This window comes from Chenopodium album, chromosome 5 (assembly GCF_948465745.1).
Source record: "Chenopodium album chromosome 5, dcCheAlbu1.1, whole genome shotgun sequence".
Taxonomy (NCBI): Eukaryota; Viridiplantae; Streptophyta; class Magnoliopsida; order Caryophyllales; family Amaranthaceae; genus Chenopodium; species Chenopodium album.
Window position 1 is genome coordinate 32,842,616 of NC_137838.1, and position 23,515 is coordinate 32,866,130.

The 23,515-nt window shown below is 36.5% G+C and overlaps 1 protein-coding gene across 1 annotated transcript; it reads left to right on the forward strand.

Moving 5' to 3' along the window:
• The first annotated feature begins 19,162 nt into the window (after positions 1-19,162).
• Positions 19,163-21,130, forward strand: LOC145630654 (uncharacterized). Its single transcript, XM_081682863.1, has 3 exons — positions 19,163-19,898; positions 20,212-20,361; positions 20,660-21,130. The coding sequence occupies exons 1-3, from the start codon at positions 19,260-19,262 to the stop codon at positions 20,948-20,950; spliced, it is 1,080 nt and encodes a 359-aa protein (XP_081538989.1). The 5' UTR covers positions 19,163-19,259; the 3' UTR covers positions 20,951-21,130.
• Positions 21,131-23,515: the final 2,385 nt, after the last annotated feature.

Sequence of the window (23,515 nt, forward strand, 5' to 3'; positions counted from 1 at the left end):
GAGTCTTTTCTTACCCGAGACCTTAGGGTCCATGTTAAGCTCCTTGATCGCCCAAAAAGCTTTGTACTCTAATTCCACGGGAAGATGACATGCCTTACCATAAACCAATCTATAAGGTGAAGTACCAATTGGTATTTTGAATGCTATTCGGTATGCCCAAAGTGTGTCATCGAGCTTCATACTCCAATCTTTCCTTGACTTGGCTACTACCTTTTCTAGGATCGCCTTGATTTCCCTATTAGAGACCTCAACTTGACCACTAGTTTGAGGGTGGTAACTAAGCCCGGTTCTGTGATATACGCCATACTTCTTAAGGAGGTTATCCAATTGTCTTTCATGGAAGTGGGTACCTCCATCACTAATGATAGCCCGTGGAACGCCAAACCTCGGAAATATGGTCTTCTTGAAGAGCTTGGTGAATGCCTTGGCATCGTTTGTTGGTGAAGCTATGGCCTCAACCCACTTAGACACATAATCGACGGCTACAAGAATGTAGCAATTCCCATTGGAAGATGGGAACGACCCCATGTAATCAATACCCCAAACATCGAATATTTCTACTTCAAGAATCCCGGTTTGGGGCATCTCATGCCTCCGCGAAATGTTGCCAGTCCTCTGGCAAGAATCACAAGACTGCACAAAAGTGTTAGCATCCCTGAACATAGTAGGCCAATAGAAGCCTGACTCATTAATCTTAGCCACCGTTTTACTGGGGCCGTGATGTCCTCCATAAGGTGAGGTATGACAGGCGGTAAGAACGCCATGAGCATCCCATTCGGGAACACACCTGCGAAATATTCCATCTGCACACTCACGAAACAAAAAAGGATCATCCCAAAAATAATGTTTAACATCATAAAGGAATTTCTTTTTCTGTTGATAGGACAAGTCAGGAGGTAGAGTACCACCCACTAAATAATTAGCGAAGTCTGCATACCATGGGTGTTTCTCTACAACTGCATATAGGTTGTCATCAGGGAAAGAATCATCCATAGGTAAAGAATCCTTACCCTCATCATACCTGATACGTGACAAGTGGTCTGCCACTACGTTCTCTGCTCCCTTTTTATCTTTTATTTCTATGTTGAAATCTTGGAGCAAGAGAACCCACCAGAGTAGCCTTGGCTTTGATTCCGCCTTGGCTATCAAATATTTTAGTGCTGCATGATCAGTAAAAACAATAACTTTAGAACCAACTAGATATGATCTAAATTTTTCTAAAGCATAATTAACAGCAAGAAACTCCTTTTCCGTGGTGGCATAGTTGACTTGGGCTTCATCCAAGGTTTTGCTAGCATAATAAATAGCATGCAAAACCTTGTCCTTCCTCTGTCCGAGCACGGCTCCTAGTGCAAAGTCACTTGCATCACACATGATCTCGAAAGGAAGGTTCCAATCGAGAGCACATATGATGGGTGCCGATATCAAAGCCTGCTTAATCCTATTAAAAGCCTCAAGACACTCGTCAGTAAAAATAAATGGGGCATCCTTGAGCAAAAGCTGTGTCAGTGGTTTAGCAATTTTAGAAATTTTTTTGATAAAGCGGCGATAAAACCCCGCATGACCCAAGAAGCTTCTAACTCCCTTAACATTGACTGGGGAAGGTAATTGCTCAATCACTGATATTTTAGCCTTGTCTAATTGTATGCCCTTATCAGATACAATATGGCCAAGGACTACTCCCTCTGTCACCATAAAGTGACATTTTTCCCAATTAAGGACTAAGTTGCACTCTTCACATCTATTCAAAATTTTAGCGAGATTAATTAAACATGAATCAAATGAAGAACCATATACGCTAAAATCATCCATAAAGACCTCCATAATAGACTCTATGAAATCAGAAAAGATGCTCATCATGCAACGTTGAAAGGTAGCGGGTGCATTACATAAACCAAAGGGAATTCTACGATATGCAAAAGTGTCATAAGGGCATGTAAAGGTAGTCTTTTCCTGATCTTCAGGGTGAATCGGAATTTGGAAAAATCCCGAAAACCCGTCCAAATAGCAAAAGAATTTGTGATTGGCTAACCTCTCAATCATTTGATCTATAAAGGGAAGAGGGAAGTGATCCTTTTTAGTGGCGATATTTAATCTACGATAGTCTATGCACATACGCCACCCTGTTACAGTTCTAGTGGGAATTAATTCATTTTTTTCATTTGTTATCACAGTCATCCCACCCTTCTTCGGCACTACCTGCACAGGACTTACCCATTTGGAGTCAGAAATAGGATAGATAATACCTGCATCAAGTAATTTCATCACCTCCTTCTTGACTACTTCCTGAATGTTGGGATTTAATCTTCGTTGGGGTTGAATGCAGGGCTTGTAATTTTCCTCTAGATGTATCCTGTGCATACAAAAGTCAGGGCTAATACCCTTGAGATCATCAATATTGTACCCTATAGCCTTCTTATGGGTTTTGAGAACCCCTAGAAGTTGGGAAGATTGTAGGTCAGTGAGTGCAGTACTGATGATCACAGGGTGTAGTTCTTGTTCATCGAGAAAAACATATTTTAAATGAGAAGGGAGAGGTTTTAGCTTAGGTTTCTTGACCTCTGCAGGTTTTGATTCCTGAACTAAATTTACTACCTTCATTGTCTCCTTGGGGCTTAACTCTTTTAAGGAAAGAGCCTTTTCAATATCCTGTACCTCATTACCCCAAACGCTTGCATTGTCGCTAGATAAATTCCCGCAAAGAACTTCCTCTAAGGGATCCTTCGCAAGAACCCGTGGCAAGCTATCATCACAAATATCGTCCATTATATCAATTATATCAATGTAGCAACAATTTTCCTCTAACATAGGCCCTTTCAAAACCTTCCCTAAATTGAAGGTAACATTATCGTCACCTACAGAAAGGGTTAGTTTACCATTTTTTACATCAATAATCGATGCTGCAGTGTGGAGGAAAGGCCTACCTAATATAATGGGTATTTGTGTGTCCTCTGCCATATCTAAAACAACAAAATCAACAGGAATGAAAAATTTACCAACTCTGACAGGTACGTCCTCTAAAATACCTAAGGGGTATTTTACCGAACGATCTTCCATTTGCAAAGTTATATTAGTAATTTTTAATTCTCCCATATTTAATTTAGCGCAGATAGATGATGGCATGACACTGACACTAGCACCCAAATCACACAAATCTTTATCAATAAAAACATTCCCAATGTGACAAGGGATAGAAAAACTACCGGGATCCTTTAATTTAGGAGGGGATTTATTTTGCAAATAAGCGCTACACTCCTTTGTGAAAGCTACAGTTTCTACTTCATTAAAGGCCCTTTTCCTAGTCAGAATGTCTTTCATAAATTTAGCATAAGCAGGCACTTGAGTGATTAAATCAGTGAAAGGAACTGTTACCTGCAGGTTTTTCACAACCTCTAAAAACTTACCGAATTGTTTATCAAGCTTACTCTTCAGTTATCTATTAGGGAATGGAAGCTTGATAACTGGGCTCTACACATCTCCTCCCTTATCCTGCGATTTACCCTGCACAGAAACATTAGTAGGGTTAGTATCTATTTGTAGCCCTACAGGGCTAGCAGGATTAGCATTTGGTATAGAGGAATCTAGATCAGGAACTGGTCTATCTTCCTTTGGCATAGGAGGTCCATCATAATGTGAACCACTCCTTAGAGTGATTGCATTAGCATGATCTGTAGGATGGATAGGTTGTGATGGTAGAGCCCCCTGCTGACGGGATTGTAGGGTAGATGAAAGTTGTGCAATTTGATTGTCCATGATTTTATTATGGTCTAGGATAGAATCAATTTGCGCATCCCTACTCTCCATATGCTTTTGCATGTTGGCAAGCATTGCTCTAATTTCTGTCATGGCAGGGTCGGAAGATGATGAGGGTGATGCTTGGCTTTTCTGGCCGGAATTAGGATGATAATATTTTTGCTGTGGTGGTGTTTGCTGTTGTGGTTGTTGTGGAGGTGGAGGATTTTGTACATTGGTACTCCGGTATGAAAGATAAGGATGATTTTTATAACCGGCATTGTAGGAATTGGAATAGGGGTTATTTTGCCTATAAGTTTGAAAGGCATTAACTTGTTCCATAGAGCTCCTACAATCTTGCTCCCAATGACCTACAATTCCACAATTTTCACAAAAGGCTTCATGGTTAGCAACAGCAGAAACATTAGCTACAGAGTTAGGAGCAGCAGTAAGATTATCTAATTTTTGACAAATAGATGTTAACTGAGCTTGCAAAAAGGATACGGAATCGACATTATGTTTTTCTTTATTTGCAAACCCTCTCGGATTCCCATATTGGGAATTGTGTATTGCCATGTCTTCGATAACCTGTCCTGCAACATCCACATTTAAATTCATAAACCTCCCACTAGCTGCCGAATCTAGTACTGATCTAGAAGAATTTCCAAGTCCATTATAAAATGCTTGGATCAATTGCCATTGTGCTAGATTGTGGTGGGGGCACTCTCTCTGTAGATCCTTGAACCTCTCCCAAGCCTCATATAATGTTTCGTCGGCCTCTTAAGTGAAGTTCTGAATAGCACTCCTTAGCACCGCTGTTCTCTCTGCAGGATAATATTTATGATAGAAATTCAAAGCAAGAGTTTCCCAGTCAGTAATACCAAGTGCAGTTCTATTCAAACCATTAAACCATAATTTTGCTTTGCCACATAATGAAAAGGGAAAAAGAATCTCCCTGATTTGGTCTTGCGTGACCCCGGCTTGTCTAATGGTGTTACAATATTGGCAGAAATCTGCGATGTGAAGATTGGGATCTTCACCCTTAGCTCCGCTGAACTGCTTCCTCTCTATCATAGTGATAAATTGGGGCTTGATCTCAAATTAAACTTCATCTAGAGCCGGAGTGGGAGTAAGGTGCGGGAAATCTGTGAGCTTCGGTTGCGAATAGTCACTGAGTTTCTTCTAGGCCGTCATCTCTGATTCTGAATCTGAAGGAATATCTGTGTCACTAGAATCAGGGGGAGGATCTCTTCGATCGTTGTCCTCCTCAGAACCCGCCAGAATTTGTCTATAGAGTCTCCTTTGCCTATGAAAAGAACGCTCGATCTCAGGATCAAAAGGGATGTAACCTGATCCAACCCAGATGGCTGGTCAATCTCAGAGATCACGAACGCTATAAACAAAGAACTAAAGACAAATATGAGAATTGCCTCAAAGAACTAATGTTCTCTGAGGCAAAAAGGGGGATAATCTAGACTACAAAAATATAATCAGAAAACAAAAATAAAACCGTTTCCTCGGCAACGGCGCCAAATTTTGACAGGGTAAAGTCGTATCCCCTAATAAAAAATAATTACCTAAATCTCTAACTAAAGTAGATAGGGAAGTAGGGTCGAACTCCACAGGGAAACAGGTCTTTTTAATTCTAATTAATTATTATAATCCAAATTATCTAGGTAACCAATATTTTTAGGTATGAATTATATACTACGAAGAATAAGTTTAGGGAGAAAAGAAACAATAATAAGGAAGCCTAGGGTCACAGGTTCACCAATAATTAATATTCCGGGATAGAACGAAGTAATTAATAATTAACAATGCGCAAATAACATGATTAACAGGCTCTCGCAATTTACTAGATCTAAGTTCCTATTGAAAATAGTCTTTAACATTAAATTAACATCTGCTCGATTCATCAATTCAATATTGCTAAGCATTCACAATCAAATTACATCTGCTCGATTCATAATCTAATTGCAAAGAATTAAAACAATTCAATAGGAAATTATCATGCAATATCAATAATCAATAATAACAAACTATCCCTTCATATTAATTATGGATCCCCATAAACCCTAGAATGGAACTACTCACTAATCATCATAACTAAGCCAATCAAGTAAATAATTAAAAGCATAATCAAGAAAAGCAATTAATATAGCTGAAATTAAAAGGGAAGAAATTGTACCAAGAATAAATCTGGAATTAAAGGAAGTATTAAGAACAAAAGTTTAGAGAGAATTTAAGAGAGAGAAAAATACTAAGTAGAGAGAGAAAGTCTAAGAAAGAAGGTAAGCTAATAATTCCGTACATAATCGTATTTAAACCTTTCCTAAAACAAGAATTAAAACTAAACTTAATCAGGTCCTCCGGAAACACGCGCCCGATCGGGCGAAGGGCCGCCCGATCGGGCGCGCCTTTTTCCTCGCGTTCCTACCCAGCAGCATCGCCCGATCGTGCTAGATGCTCGCACGATCGGGCACGCCTCAGCACGCTCAGCCTAAGAGTCCTGCCGCGCCCGATCGTGCTAGAGGTAGCCCGATCGGACGGTTGCTTCACCTTGAGGCTTGGACTTCGATTGGGCTAGATTTCTCGGCCCAATCCGGATTTCCTCTCGGGTCTCGAATACTTGGTCCAAATGCCTCGTGATCCCAATTACCGAGCCCTTAATCACCGGCTCTCACCGATCCTGGGCTCCAAAAGTGGTCGTGTCCTTCTAGCTTCCGTAGTCGATCCATAAAGCCCGGGAAAATGCTCCAAGAGTGCAATTTCCTGTATAATACAACTAAAACTACGAAAACACTAGAACACACAAATTAGGAATAAAAGTGGCCCGAAAGAGCCAAAAACACTACTAATAACGACCAAGGGACGGGGGTAAAACACTATATAAAATGGACATATCAACACTCAAATGTGTCTCCCCAAAACCAAACCCGGTGATGAGTACCTTTCACGTCGAATCATAATCGAATGAAGTGAAAGTGTGGAAAGTCTAGTATTGCGGAAAGTTTTAATTTCTTTTCTCTTCTCTCTGTTTTTGAAAACTTATTTTAAGAAAACAGAAAATCCAGTTTGGTTGGTCCATGATATGGGTCCAATAGTTGTGTAGTTGGATGGGGCTTGCAAAGACCTTTCCAACGATATATTATAATCCCAATTCCGATGAATATTGAGGAAGTTATGGCCAATTTACTAAACTGGGCCCGATTTGGTTTTTATATGCGGCCCAATGATCTAGAGGAGGGCCTATTATTAATTATCATTCCTAAAGCTATTAGGATTGATTATAGTCTTTTAGAATACTCTAGAAGGTTCTTTTAAATCCTAATGGAGTTAGGATTGATAATTGTGTTTTAAAGAGTTTGAAATTGAATAAAACTACTCCTTTTAAGAATCCTTGTTTTGTACGAAGTGGAATATATTCAGATATTATTTTAGTGCCTCATAATATTTATCCAAATTTTATGTGATTGGATAGATCTTGAAATTATCTTTCCAATGATATATTATAATATTAAATCCGAGTTATAACGAAAAAGATATGAATGAGACATGAAACTTTATCCAAAACTGACACCCTTCCACTATTTTGGCCATATCTTTTTATCTACAAAATATTTTAATCTGATTCTAATTGGTTTGAAAAAGTAGACTTTAAAATCTTTCCAATGACATATTATATGCCTTATTTGGACTTCCGGATCAAAAGATATAATAAAAACAAAAACGCGTTAAAAACAAGCTTGGCGCCTGACTCCAGGCATTGGCGCCTGGAACCAGGCCTGGCGCCTGGCGCCAGCCATTGGCGCCTGGTGCTAGCCATTGGTGCCTGGCGCCAAAGGCCAATGTCTGGCGCTAACCTCTTTTTGCGTGCGCCAGACTCTGTTTTGTTAATTTTATCTCTTTGGCTGATTTTCTCTATAAATAACGTATTAAAACTCCGTTTTCGATAACCAGATTTCATCAATTCTTATTTCGATTCACCAACTTTCATCAAGATTTTCTTGATTATTCTCTCTCTCTCTCTTTTTCTAAACTATCCTTTTCTCAAATACCAAATTCCGCATTCACAAGACTTAGATACACCTAGCCATATTCGAAGTTGCCTTCGCCCTAGACGTGAAAGGCTTTAATTTATGAGGGTTTGGTCCCAAATCTCTATTTCAATTTTTTAATTTAATTGTTTTGTTTATTATTTTCCTTGAAGTTACTAACGTGTGTATTTTGTTATTAGAAAGGGGTACGAGGCATCAAAGTAAGTACTTTAATTGATTTAATTGATTTATGATGTAGAAATCATGTTTACATTGTTATTATGATATTCCTAGTATCATGTCTAGGGTAATTTTAATATTAAATATGATTGTTGCGATGCCTTTTATTCTCTTCCTAATATTTATGATTGTTAGTATCATGTTAGGGTTAAAGACTTGATTTTTAATGCTTAGTGACATGCTAGGGTTTGTTATTAATTTTGTTAGTATCATGCCTAGGATTTTGCTATGCTTTAACATGATTATTATTATTATTAATTATGATTGATATTATTATTATTATTCATGTTTATTCCAATGATTGATTATTTATTATGATGATTAACATGATTGTTATTATGATGTTTATTTTGATGATGATTATTATTATTCATGATTATTATTTATTATGTTGCTTGATATTTATTTATTTATTGCTTGATCACCTTTTATGCATGTTTAAAGGGAACTTTAGTACTTGTAATCACGCTTAATAAGATATTTAATAATCTTGTTTAGGTTAATTTGATTATAAATTCAAGTGATCGCCAATAATAGATTTGCTTGTGCATTAATATTCAACCAACATAGATAAACAGGTTTAGGGTTAATCCTATTGATTGCATGTTAGTTAAAAAGCGCACATGAATACGATCAGAATAAAGTAGAGGCCTATTATTAGGGCAGGTTCAATCTCTTGTAGGTTGGATTTGTACCATCATCCCCGAACCCTTATTTGGTTGAAGACCTTATGGAGTTGACGATCTCTTGGATTGTTAAGGGGTGTAACCTTCATCCTATGAACGGTTTACAAGTTCCTAAAAAAAACTTGTTGGCGACTCTTTTGCTCTATCTTCTTCCCTTTTGGACGCTACCGTACTTTAGTGTATGATCACAGTGGGGTTCAAATTAGTGGGATAAAAGCTTGAAAATATTCCCTACAGTTTTTGGCGACTCCACTGGGGAGGATTTCTATTTTAATTCCTGAATTTGTTTAGGTAATGATTTAGAATGAGTGGATGAAACTCGAAACGTTCTAAGTATTTCATGTGCGTAATTTTGATTAACATTATTGTCATATGCATAAAAAAGATCTCATTGGAAAGACCATCCGTAATGAGTTAAAAACATAGGATTTTACACGTAAGAAATTTGAGAAATATCTTTCACAACTAAGACCGAAATAACACCGCGCAAAACTGGAAAATTTTATCGAGCACAGAAAGCTACTGAGGCATGTGGGAAGTAGCGTCAGGGGCCAGAGCTTGGCGTCAGCATTTTAGTCGTAGCGCCAGACGCCAGTATTGCCGCCAGGCGCTATAGTTAAAAGCTGGCGCCAATCTCTGATTGCTGGCGCCAATTTCCCCCAATACCGAGCCAGAAATATGCGTTCTAATTTCGACCGGTTTTTCGTATTGTTTGCTCGATCCTACTTCCTGATTGAATTTTTTCTCACTTTTCTGAAACCCATATGTGTTCTACATATGGACATAACCCTCTGGGAATTCATGCTCCATCTACCCGATTGAACGCTCCGTGCAACAAAGGGTACATCCGAGATGTTGAATTCACCAAACCATGGAAGCGAGTTTTTCTAAACTCGCGGTGTCCCATCCACTCGCGCCAACCCTTCACGGTTAGGCTTCCGAGCGGTGCATCCGGACAATTAACCATGGACCTTCTTTTGACTAACCCATATCCCGAACTTTAGAGAACTAGAGCCATGGTTAGGTTGCAAACTCATTGCATCATATTGTGCCTACTTGACTAATTATTGTGCATTATTTGTTGTGCATACTCTATGTGATTTTTCCTAACCGTTTGTTTGACTTGTGTTGAGACTAAATAAACTGATTAATGACTGAACGACTTTGTTTAATTAATTAATTAATCAATTTGAGCTAATAAATAAATATAAAATCGAGTCATAGTTCCTTTAAGTCAACCCGGATTTTTATTCCCGTATACTGCATAAACGTCAACTTGTTTTGGCATAACCGGAGTTCTAGGAAGAACTACGAGTCGTACCACCTATGGATCTGTAGCCCCGAGTTTTATATTTAATTTGGCGTTGGTTTCATCCAAATCAGAGTCACAGATCAAAAGTTATGACTAAAATACCACAGTCTATCCATTTTAATGCATATACGTGAAGTCTTAACTTGGTCTTTACTTGAGTCTAGTCACATAGTCTAGCCACATGGTCATGACACGAGTCTTAACATATCACCTACACTCACTAGTCTTAGCAAACACTTTGAGTACATATCACCATGACCATGTTTTAGGTTCATGCATGAGTCGGTTTTTTTTTTCCGTCATTTGAGTTGGGGGGTACATTCTATTCCTATTTCTTCATATCCCTCCACCTCCATCTACATCATTTTCCTTCACGCTCTATTCCAATATTTCTTCACTTCCTCCATCCATTGCATGTTGAATAAAGTTTGGGTTAAATAATTAACAATGAATATCCCCAAATTCCTTTTCCACAGTACTTGGTCGAGGAGAGAAGGGCGATTAATCAAGGACAACACCTTTGTTCAAGTCTTACTTTTTGATAAACCGATTCGTCAAAAGAGGAAGGCTAAGAAGATAATGGCAACTCAAGAGGAAGTTAATGAACTTAGGAGTCAATTGACTAACGTGACTGAGACACTGAAGCTACTCACACTCAAGATCGATGATCCCGTGAAGCAACAACAGATGGACCTCATGCAAGAGAGTTTAAGCAAGTTGTCTAGCGACTACAAGTTTCAAGAGCTTACATCACAAGGGGTCTCGCTGGACAAGGAACTTCTTCCACATAAGTTCAACGCCACTGACATCCCTAAATTCAAGGCAACAGATAACCCTTACTTCCATATAAGAGCTTTCGAAACTATAATGAGCATTAAGGGTATCGATAAGAAGGTTTTCCCCTCTCTGTTCCCACTATCTCTTGAAACCGTTTGCCAACAATGGTTCTTCTCCCTTGACAAAGAGAAAACCTCTACCTGGGAATCGATAGTAAATGCTTTCGTTGATAGGTACAAGCGCAATATCCAAGTTGAAACCGACCATAGACAACTTGAGATGCTAAGACAAAAAGAGAATGAAGGTTTTACTTCTTTCTTTAATAAGTGGAGGGAAACTTCCGCTAAGATGATTGAGGTCCCCACCGAAAAGGAGTCTGTGAGGATGTTTATCAAGAATCTCTAAGAGACGTATTCGAAACATTTAAAATATCAACACAATTTGAATACTTTCAAGGTTATTTATGACATCGGAATTGAAATCGAAGATGACCTCGCAAAGCAAAAGGCTACTAACAATAGTAACCACGGTGGCTGGAAAGGAAAGAAGAACGACAATCCTTCTTCTTCCGAAAGCGCCCACTCTAGTAACAATGTTAGTATCTTTGATCTCAGTGAAGTTTTAGCCATAGATAACCAAGGATCTAAGAAGCAACTAAGGAAAGACTTCACCCCCATTGGGATGAGCTACGATACTGCCTTTGATCGACTCCATGACAAAGGACGCATTACTCCCATTGGACCTATTCAAGATCCCGCACCTGAAAAGAGATTGCCTAGTTGGAATCCAGACGAACACTGCAAGTACCATCAAGGTAGGGGTCATACTACTGAGAGCTGTTGGAAGCTAAAGGAGGCTATCCAATATTTGATTGATAATAACAAGCTTCCCATGCCTCCAGTTAACAAGAAGAGCGAGTGATGATAAAGGAAACAGCACAAGACAAGAGGCGAGCTTCAACGACAAGATTTCGCGACCTCTTTTTTCTATTTCTTTTTTATTTACCCTTTCCCCAATAAGTCTAGCATAGGCACCCTTTTTATTCTCCTTAGATTTATTTTGTAGGATCATTATTTATTTTCTTTTAATAACATGAGCATTTATTTCCTCATATATGATGATTTCATTTTATTGCATAAAAAAAAAAAATCCATGTCGAATTAAGCTCAAGGTATACCAATGATTTGAGGCACCCCTTGTAGCCACATCATATCTCCTTTCACCTTTCAAATTTACAATCCTTTCTTCATAAACCACTTTGAGCCTCGTCTAACGATAGACCTTTCTTTTTTCAACCTACATCTACCTAACCTTGGGATGGGATGGTGTGCAACTTATGCAATTCTAAAAAAAGCTTGAGTGATTTCAAAAGATTAAAATAAAAATAAAAGCAAATATAAATAAAAGTGTACAAAAGGGCAAGTGTTCTAATGTCTTTGATATGAAAATATCTTTGATATGAACACGTCTCAGATTGCGTCTCTTATCGAGTGCTCGGTACCGTGCCTGAGAAACATGAATGCCAAGTGAGTGATAGACCGCATGATCGGGATTGTCCACACTTATAAAAATAAAATAGATGCTAAAACAAAAGAAAGAGCTAAAAAAGAGTTAAAATCCTCAAGCATAAAAATACAAAGATTCAAAAGCGAGGTTGCACACCTTGGGGGCTTATCTAGGGTCTTGAGCCTTTATCCCTTTTTTCTATAACCTTTAGCCTAACCACGTTACAACCCTTAAAAGACCTTTTTGAGGTATACACACACTTGTGCGAGCTGAGGTTCGGCTAGAGCTACGTTCGGCCTGATTCCTAACAGATACGTAGGCAACCTCATATCGAGGTGCGGCCGTATTAAAAATGCATTCATATTCACATTCACACACTTACACCATGATCATATCAAGGGATCCCCTGTGCTCATCCCTATTCACTTAGAGCTAGACTTGGGGGCTTGATCCCTACATCATTAGCTTACCTAGCCTAAGAGTCACCACCATTTGACTCTTTTCAATATATTTTTCCACACACTTAGCTCTTGCGGCCTAGCTTTAGTGTCACTTTCACACACTGCACAGATACATGACCAAATATACTTCCCTTAAGAACCCTTTGTCATGAAATCTTAACACACCGTTGAAGCATGCCTTGTCATGTCAAAATCACTCATCAATCATAATTGTCATTGCATCACGAAGTATGAAGTGCTTAGCCTCCGTGCCTAAGTTACCCAAATACTTTTATCATGAAGTCAAAAGTTGAGATAGCCTAGGATGGATTAATCCTTGCACCTTGAGAGATAGTATCAAATGACATTTGACTAAGCTTGTTCAACATGCATTCGAAAGCTTCTTTCTTTTTCGCGTCTTTCTTTTTCGGGAGAAAGTCGGTACCCTCCACAAAAATGACGGAAAATTTTTGCTTTTTTGCATTTTTGAGTCGCACGATCACATTACAATGCACACACGAGTCATGAGTCACACGTGTCATTTCACTTTGAGTCGAGTCAACCTCAAGTCAGTCGATCACATCGAGCCAAGTTTATACTTTGAGTCATGTCAAGTCAATGAGTCAAGCAACGCTAAACCTTAGGTCAACCCTAAGATAATTTTAAGCCTTAGGTCAACCCTAAGATGGCTAAAGAGATTGCCAAAGTTCTATAGTCAAAAATAAATACAGGTGCAGCAGAATAGGGAGGACCCTACTCCAATTCCTGGCGCCAGAAATATCTCAGCAGCGACAGAGCTCGAAGCCTCTCAGAAAGGTGATTTCGACCTCATACAGCAATTTCGGGTTCCTAGGCACGCCAGTTAGCCCCTATAAGCAATTTTGACATGATTAAGTAGTCATTTTGATTACAATCACAATAAGTGGTCGACATGATGAAAGATCGTCTCACTTAGCTTAAAGTGCCTAAGAATTGGCTCATCACGACACCGACATACTAGTTTTAGCAGAAGCAAAGCGAGCTTTAAAGATCGACAAGTATTGGTCTTCGGTAATTTTCTTTGGAATATTATCGCAACAACTGAGGATGACTTCAAGTAAAGTTATTTTCGACGGCATTCGCTAAGATTGTGTAATTTGTCACTAAAGATTTGAGAAGATAGCACGAGATGGGCGGTCTTCGACGGCATTCGCTAAGATTTTGGAGGTTGTCACCCAAGATTTGAGAAGATAGCACGAGATGGGCGGTCTTCGATGGCATTCGCTAAGATTGTGGAGGTTGTCACCCAAGATTTGAGAAGATAGCACGATATGGGCGGTCTTCGACGGCGTTCTCTAGGATTGTGGAGGTTGTCACCAAGATATGAGAAGAGCAGTTCATGATGAGGCGGTCTTCGACGACTTTTGCTATGATTGGAAAGGTTGTCACTATGATTCAAGAAAAGGCTCGAGATGTAGCAACATTGATTGACGGCGTTCCCTAGATTGCGGAAGATCGTCAAAACAAGCAGCAAGATGGCGTTCCCTAGATTGTGGAGAGTTGTCACAAACAACTGAGGATTGTTTCAAGAGAAGCAATCTTCGGTAGTATTCCCTTGGATGTGGAATATTATTAATGCGGATGAGGATTGTTTCAAGAGAAGCAATCTTCGATGGTATTCCCTTGGACGTGGAATATTATCATAGCGGAGGAGGATCGTTTCAGGCGAAGCAATCTTCCATATAGGAAGCAGTTACAAACGTAGCAGTTTTCAAGCGGGATGGCATTCTTTAGCTTGCAGAAGGTCATCAACACAGCAAAAACAACAAAGCGACAGCAACAATCGGTTACTTTCAGAGACGTGTGCTCGACGGTGCAAGATACGCGTTTCTTAACTCTTTTATCTATTTAACTAATGCTAGTTTTGCAGGAATCGGCGTTACAAGAATGATTTAGGATCGCAGAACGTTCTGAATCATTCTCCGTCCCTATCGATACTTTGACTTTCGTTTTTGAAACTTGCATTTCTCCAAACTCAGTCAAAGTGGGGGCTTCTGTAGACACCCAAATGTGTCTCCCCAAAACCAAACCCGGTGATGAGTACCTTTCACGTCGAATCATAATCAAATGAAGTGAAAGTGTGGAAAGTCTAGTATTGCGGAAAGTTTTAATTTCTTTTCTCTTCTCTCTGTTTTTGAAAACTTATTTTAAGAAAACAGAAAATCCAGTTTGGTTGGTCCATGATATGGGTCCAATAGTTGTGTAGTTGGATGGGGCTTGCAAAGACCTTTCCAATGATATATTATAATCCCAATTCCGATGAATATTGAGGAAGTTATGGCCAATTTACTAAACTGGGCCCGATTTGGTTTTTATATACGGCCCAATGATCTAGAGGAGGGCCTATTATAAATTATCATTCCTAAAGATATTAGGATTGATTATAGTCTTTTAGAATACTCTAGAAGGTTCTTTTAAATCCTAATGGAGTTAGGATTGATAATTATGTTTTAAAGAGTTTGAAATTGAATAAAACTACTCCTTTTAAGAATCCTTGTTTTGTACGAAGTGGAATATTCAGATTTTATTTTCGTGCCTCATAATATTTATCCAAATTTTATATTATTGGATAGATCTTGAAATTATATTTCCAATGATATATTATAATATTAAATCCGAGTTATAACGAAAAAGATATGAATGAGACATGAAACTTTATCCAAAACTGACACCCTTCCACTATTTTAGCCATATATTTTTATCTACAAAATATTTTAATATGATTCTAATTGAGTTGTAAATTAGACTTTAAAAGCTTTCCAATGACATATTATATGCCTTATTTGGACTTCCGGATCAAAAGATATAATAAAAACAAAAATGCGTTAAAAACAGGCTTGGCGCCTGACTCCAGGCATTGGCGCCTGGAACCAGGCCTGGCGCCTGGCGCCAGCCATTAGCGCCTGGCGCCAATGGCCAATGTCTGGCGCCAACCTCTTTTTGCGTGCGCCAGACTCTGGTTTGTTAATTTTAACTTTTTGGCTGATTTTCTCTATAAATAACGTATTAAAACTCCGTTTTCGATAACCAGATTTCATCAATTATTTATTATGATGATTAACATGATTGTTATTATGATGTTTATTTTGATGATGATTATTATTATTCATGATTATTATTTATTATGTTGCTTGATATTTATTTATTTATTGCTTGATCACCTTTTATGCATGTTTAAAGGGAACTTTGGTACTTGTAATCACGCTTAATAAGATATTTAATAATCTTGTTTAGGTTAATTTGATTATAAATTCAAGTGATCGCCAATAATAGATTTGCTTGTGCATTAATATTCAACCAACATAGATAAACAGGTTTAGGGTTAATCCTATTGATTGCATGTTAGTTAAAAAGCGCACATGAATACGATCAGAATAAAGTAGAGGCCTATTATTAGGGCAGGTTCAATCTCTTTTAGGTTGGATTTGTACCATCATCCCCGAACCCTTATTTGGTTCAAGACCTTATGGAGTTGACGATCTCTTGGATCGTTAAGGGGCGTAACCTTCATCCTATGAATGGTTTACAAGTTCCTAAAAAAAACTTGTTGGCGACTCTTTTGCTCTATCTTCTTCCCTTTTGGACGCCACCGTACTTTAGTGTATGATCACAGTGGGGTTCAAGTTAGTGGGATAAAAGCTTGAAAATATTCCCTACACCCCTCCCTCAAGTTAAGCTCTCTTTTAAGCCAAAATAGCATTTTAAGCATCAGGAGCTGTAAAACAAAGGTTTGGAGACCTTTCAACCTCCTTCTTCAAAGCTCTCAAAGAATCAGAAACTTTAACTCCACTCAATCTAAGTGTAGAAATGAAATTAATGTGTTCCTTAGAAATATCCCTTTGAGACCTTATTAAATGTCTCTTGTCAACAGGAATCATCTCATGATTATGGACCATTTCATGTCTTGTATATGTATATACACCTAACCGATCAATACTAAACTGAATAAAAGCTAAGCAACCAGCCTTATATCAATTCTCTCATAGGATCTTTTATTCCTACACTTATCATCTTTAAAACCCTCATTAGTACAAACAAATCTTTTCATGGAAAATGAATCATCTCTTTGCCTCTTACCTTTTCCAATTCTAATTCCAAAGCCCTTTCTAAAAGCATATTCATCAAATAATTCATAAGCCACATCTTCAGAAGGAAATTGCTTCCCAAAAAATTCAAAAGTATTTGCTTCTTGAAAAATAATAGCATCCTTTTTTTTCCACTGCAATTTAAAAAAAAAATACCAAATGAACACATACAATAGCAACAATATTCAATTACATTAAATAATATTATAAATAACAAAACAATAAACACATGTAAAATGTTAATGTTTATGTATCTTTACATAAATGAACATATTCTTAAATGATAATGAAACATATAAATGAACATTTATAATTACATACAAAATTATAAATTACATTTACTACACATTTAAACATAAATGAACATATAATATGACATAAATGAACATTACTTTTATATGACGCGAAACAATAATGAAATCAATTGAATAGAAAATTTTATAAACTATACATATTCATTAAAACTGGAAAAAAAAAACATCAATAAAATAACAACATTACAATTAAAAACACTAAAATCAAAACAATACAACCAAAACTATAAATTAAAAAAATTACATAAATAACAATGAGATCACAAATTATACTCCAGCATTATATAAGTTATAATGCATACAATTAGCAATAACAATTACCAAAACTATCCGATCCAAAATTATAATCGAGCATAATATAAGATAAAGTTCAAACAATAAGCAAAACTATGAAATCAACAATTAAAATTGAACAATTACACACGAAAAACAGAGCATAATCAAATCCATTAATTGAGTGACAAATTACTCACATTCATTCGTAAACGATTCGAGTAAACCAACTCCAGGAGGAAAAATAGAATCACACTCACGATCAAACGCAATTGAGCTTGAATCACACTCACGATCGAACGCAATTGAGCTAGAAAAATCCATGGAAGCAGAGAGAAAAAATTGGGGAAAAATAAAAAATGTAGGAGAGAGAAAATGAAATCAGAAATATACAAATGAAAAAAAAGAGGAAATTGGGTTAGAAAAATCATTATATAGTTGCTTGAATACAAAGTTAACGGAAATGTAAAAAAAAAAAAAAGGTACAAAAATGAAGAAGATCAAAAACGATGTAGTTTCATTGGGGGTGTAGGGAAAGTTCACTAAACTAGAGTCTTGCAAATTTTAAGATGCACCATGGTGCACCTAGAAATAGGTGCACCACGCCTATACTTTTGAACAATTAATAAAAAAATCTGGACAATTGCAAATTGTGAACATGTAGTAAAAACATCTGAACATCGCAATTTTGAACATTTAGTTAAAAAATCTGAACAATTGCAATGCATCATGCCTATAGTTTTGAACATTTAGTACAAAAAATCTGAACAATCGATAATTTTAAACATTTAGTTAAAAAATCTGAACATCGCCATTTTTGAACATTTAGTAAAAAAATCTGAACAATCGCAATGCAGCACGCCTATAATTTTGAACTTTTAGTAAAAAAATATGAACAATAACAAATTTTGAACATTTAGTAAAAAAATCTGAATAATCGCAAATTTTGAATTATTACGAGTAAGACAAATTTTGAACTAACTCGTAATAATTCAATAGTTTTGTAATATAAACTAACATTTAATGTAAACAATCAGTAAAAAAATCTGAACAATTGCAAATTTTGAACATGTAGTAAAAACATTTGAACATCGCAAATTTTGAACATTTAGTTAAAAAATCTGAACAATTGCAATGCATCATGCCTATACTTTTGAACATTTAGTAAAAGAAATCTGAACAATCAAGAATTTTGAACATTTAGTTAAAAAATCTGAACATCACAATTTTGAACATTTAGTAAAAAAATCCTAACAATCGCAATGCACCACGCCTATAATTTTGAAATTTTAGTAAGAAAATATGAACAATAAAAGATTTTGAACATTTAGTAAAAAAATCTGAACAATCGCAAATTTTGAATTGTTACGAGTCAAACAAATTTTGAACTGATTCGTAATAATTCAATAGTTTTTAATATAAACTGAACATTTAATGTATAAAAAATGAACATTTCTTGATAAAATATGAACATAAAAATTGCATGTTTATGTTCAATTTTTGTGACGTGTTCATATTCTTTTTACTAAATGTTAACTTTTTGTAAAATGTTCAATTTTTTTTACTAAATGTTCAAAAGTATAGTCGTGGTGCACCTTCTAGGTGTACCATGGTGCACATAATACTAAATTGGAAAGATACGGCCCACAAACCCAGATTACACAGGCCCAAGCCAAACAAATCCTCAAGCGCCAGACTCGACCGTTAAGATTTCAAATTCAAACAAATTAAAACTTTTGCTAATCATTTTTCATTCAATCCCTAACTCTGAAAATCTCATTCAATGATTCAAACTCCAAGAACCCAAAAAAATCCACCATGAAAACTGTGCTTCTCTCTCCAAAATCTCTCCAACCCATATCCATGGAAGACAACAGATCCAACTTCCAAGATGAAAGAGAAACCAATTACTTCCCAGATTGCCGCAAAGACGCCAATTGTACCTGCAAAATGTGTTTAGATAGTATCACTGCTACCTTAGATCTTATGTCAATGAGTGTTCAAAGAAGCTCTCTTACTAAGCTTTCGGCTTCGAAACCGGAAGTCGATATAACCCCGGTTTCAATTGACCCTACTCTTCTTTCTACTCCAATTTCCAAAACTCCTCCAATTGCTGATGTTGCATCGTCGAAGACAGTTGTTCGATCAACAGCAAAAACGGTTGAATCGAAGATTGTTGAGCCGAAGAAGAGGAAATTTGGGTTGGGATGGAAGTTTTTGAGGTGGGTTTTGTTGATTGGGTTGATTCTAGGGTTGGAATTCGGGTTTTCTTGGGGGGTTATTCGGGTTTTACGGCCCAGATTATCAGGGGAGATTTTGAGAGATATTGTTGAAGAATCATCTGGGGTTGTGAATTTGAGTGACAGATTGATTTTGATTCAGAAAAAAATGAATGATTTTGTTGATGGTACTGTATCAAGCTGCATTCTTGGCGATTCTTCTTGGGAAATTAATCAGGTGAACAATGATTTCATATCTTAAATATTGCAAATTTTATACATTGACCCGTTGTTAACAGTGACAATCTTGTTCCTGACATTCTAATATTAGTATAAGCAACTGTTAATTGTCGAACAACAATAATGTATACATGTCAATCATGTGATAGACTTGAGAAGTTTTATGATATAATGTATAAATGAATGATAAATGTCAATCATGTCATAGACTGTTAATTGTCGACCAACAATAATGTATACATGTCAATCATGTCATAAACAAATGACCAATTTATGATATTGATTTAATAAAATATGCTGTATATTTTCAGAATGGCCTGATCTCAATGTCATATTGCACATTGTACAAATCTGCAGCAGAAGAAGTATTGATATGGGGGTGGCCTCTGCAGACAGCTGGTCTTTTAACAGCCGAGTTTTCGTCACGATCATTCAAGATCTTGTCTGGCAGAATTACTGAGGTGAGTGAGTCAGGTTAAGACAGACTAATATATAGATACATATACATATATATATATATATATCCAAATTACCTGCTTATATGAATAATTAATTGAGCTAAGATTATATGTTTGAATAATGTGTGGTCATTTTACAAAGTAAATATCATGTTAATCCTGTAAACTTTGAGTAAGAGTATTCAACTTTTTGATGAGGAACTAAAGATATTAAACTTAAAATCAAATCCAAAAATTTTGCTTATGGGCTTGTTAGACTGCTGCTGTTTTCTGAAGTATATTTATTCTGTTCATTTAACAGTGGCCTGAAGGCAAGATCATTTATACTGTTCGAGAGGCAAACACGACATGGATTTTAAGAAAATGGAGTGCTTCTGTTGTGCAATTTGAACCAAATACTTGGATAATTGAGTATAGCAGAAATTCTGTTTTAGAAAATCCAAGTATTTTGATGGGTGCTGTTGAATTCACCAAGTTCAGGGTAATGAAACTGATGCTAAGAATGAAACAGAAGGTTTGGCTATTGCTGTCTGACTTCAGATTCTACACTACTTCAACGGTAGAAGCTTCTGGTCCTAGCATCCCAACATGAATGAATAAGTACACCTTTGCGGCTTTCGAAGCTTATTGTATATCTCTCATGTTTTTATAGGAAGATTATGGAGCTAGAAATTGTTGAATGTTGATAACTCTTCAACTGTATATACTGGATTTTGTCATGACTAGTAGTGTAGCTGAAGTAATACAAATTTTTGCCTATACCCCGAGGTAAGTAGAGCTGCCTACACCCCCACTCCTTCCTAATGACGTCATAATGTTTTTTTAGTTCTGAATCACCGAAAATGTTCATTTTCATTACTGTAAATGTTCACTTATTTATTATTAAATGTTTATTTATTTAAAATAATTATTAAATTATTAATTATTCTAATACGATATGAAATATTCAAATTATTATATTTTTGTTTCTAGATGACTATTTATAGTAGTACTAAGGAAAAAGAAAAAGTTTATTCCTTTCTTAATAAAATCAAATGACATTGTATACCACCAAAAATTGAGCAATTGGATATTAAATTAATGTACAATACAATTCAAACACAATAAACTTCTCGATCCAAATTGAAAAATTCAAGCTTGTGATTTTGGTTCATGCTGTTTGGCGACTCCATGCCTTCTTGGTTTCCTTCTTTTTGTCATCTTCCTTTTTTCCTTGCTATAAAGCAATGTAACTCACTACATGCATGATTTTTTTTAACCAAAAAAAATATATTGTATTAGATTTGAGCAAGAATAAATGTTGAAAATGAACTAATTTTCATTTGAATATAAACATGGATAAGTATAAAAATTGACATGATCGATATGAAAATTAACATCTATTAGAATATAAATGAACATATAATAATATATAAATGAACATATATAAGTGTGGAATTGATCATCTATTAATATGAAAATGAACAACTATTAATACATGAATGAACATATTTACATAACTCAATATGGATATGAACATCTATTGATATATACATGAACATATATTAATTTGAAAATTACCATTAAAGATAATAATTGATGAACATATACACAAAGTATATATACGTAACTCTTGAAGCTATATCAATATGTATATGATTGATCATATATCCATATGAGTAATTAAAAAGCATATATTGAAATTCAAAATTGTAATGAACATGAAATATTTGAAAAAGATGACAAAAACATGAACATTTTATGAAAATTTTAATAATTGTATGCTAATATGTAAAGTTGTGAATGACCATATACTATTATGTGATTGAACATCTACCAAAATAAAGAGCTATACCCAGTTAATTCTCCAGATAAACAAAATTTGTTTATCTGGAGGTATAATTGTCTTTTCAAGTACCGCCTGAGGGGTATATGCGTCTTTTTATATACTAATTGAGGGGTACATGTGTAATTTCCTCACCAAACAGTAAAAGCAAGTTGCAAACAGTAAATGGACAACTCAGCAAAAGTACTGAATAAATGACCCTACTTTTTCAATATATTTACAAAAATGCCATCAGATTAACAAAAATTTGTTTATCTGGCAGATTAACTTGTATTTTCCCCAAAATAAAAACAAGCATTTATCAAAATATTTTTCCACTCCAAACTATGATAAAGAATTAACATTACGCGAAGGACTATGTACTAATAGACATTTATATATAAATGAACTTTTATATAAAAATAAACTTTTATACTCCCTCCACATTCAATTATCTGCAACATTTGCCACAAATAGGTGCTACCTATTATCTGCAACAAATTTTTTTCTTTCCCTTTTTAGTAAATTTTATACAATAGAATGACCACCTTACCCTTACTTTATTTTTTAAACTTTGTTTAACATCTTATAGTTACACTTACTTACCAACTAATTACCACCTTATCCCAACCCAACCCTGCCTACCACCACCCCAACCACCAGCCCAGACGAAACCAGAGCACCACCCCCACCGCGACTATACCCCATCGCCGCGCCAATCTCCGACGACACCCTAGCTCGCCGCCCCAATCTCCGACCAGACCCCATCGCACCCTAAACTAGACCCCACTACTCCACCACAACCACTAATAAGAGTTCGTAGTTTTTGCGGTGGGTTTCGTGGCTAGACTTGGGGTTGTGGCTTGGGCGGCGATTTCGATTCAAGACCTAGGGTTGTGGGTTGGGCGGTGGTTTAGATTTAAGATCTGAGGTCGTGGGTTGGGCAGTCGGTTTTGATTCAAGACCTGGGGTCGAGGGTTTCGTGGTGGGTGTCGGTGGTCTAAGTAAGTGGGGCTGGTGCGTGAGTGGGGGTTGCGTGAATGGGAATGCGAGGTGGTTTCGGTGGTTTGAGTTCGGTGGTTTTGCGTCCGTCAATGGGGGTTGCGTGGTGGTTTCAGTGGTCTGAGGTCGGTGGTTCTGCGTGAGTGGTGAGGGTTGCGTGGGTGTCGATCGGTGTTTCGTGGGGTTGCGTGGTTGGGGTTGTGTGGGTGTGGGTGTTGGATTAATTATCCCTTTTCTTTCCTCTTAATTTTCAATAATCATGCTTAAGAAATTTTGCCTAGGAGTTCGTAAAAAGTACCATTGTTGCAGATAATTGAAACCGGAGGGAGTTTTATTTATCTATTAATATGT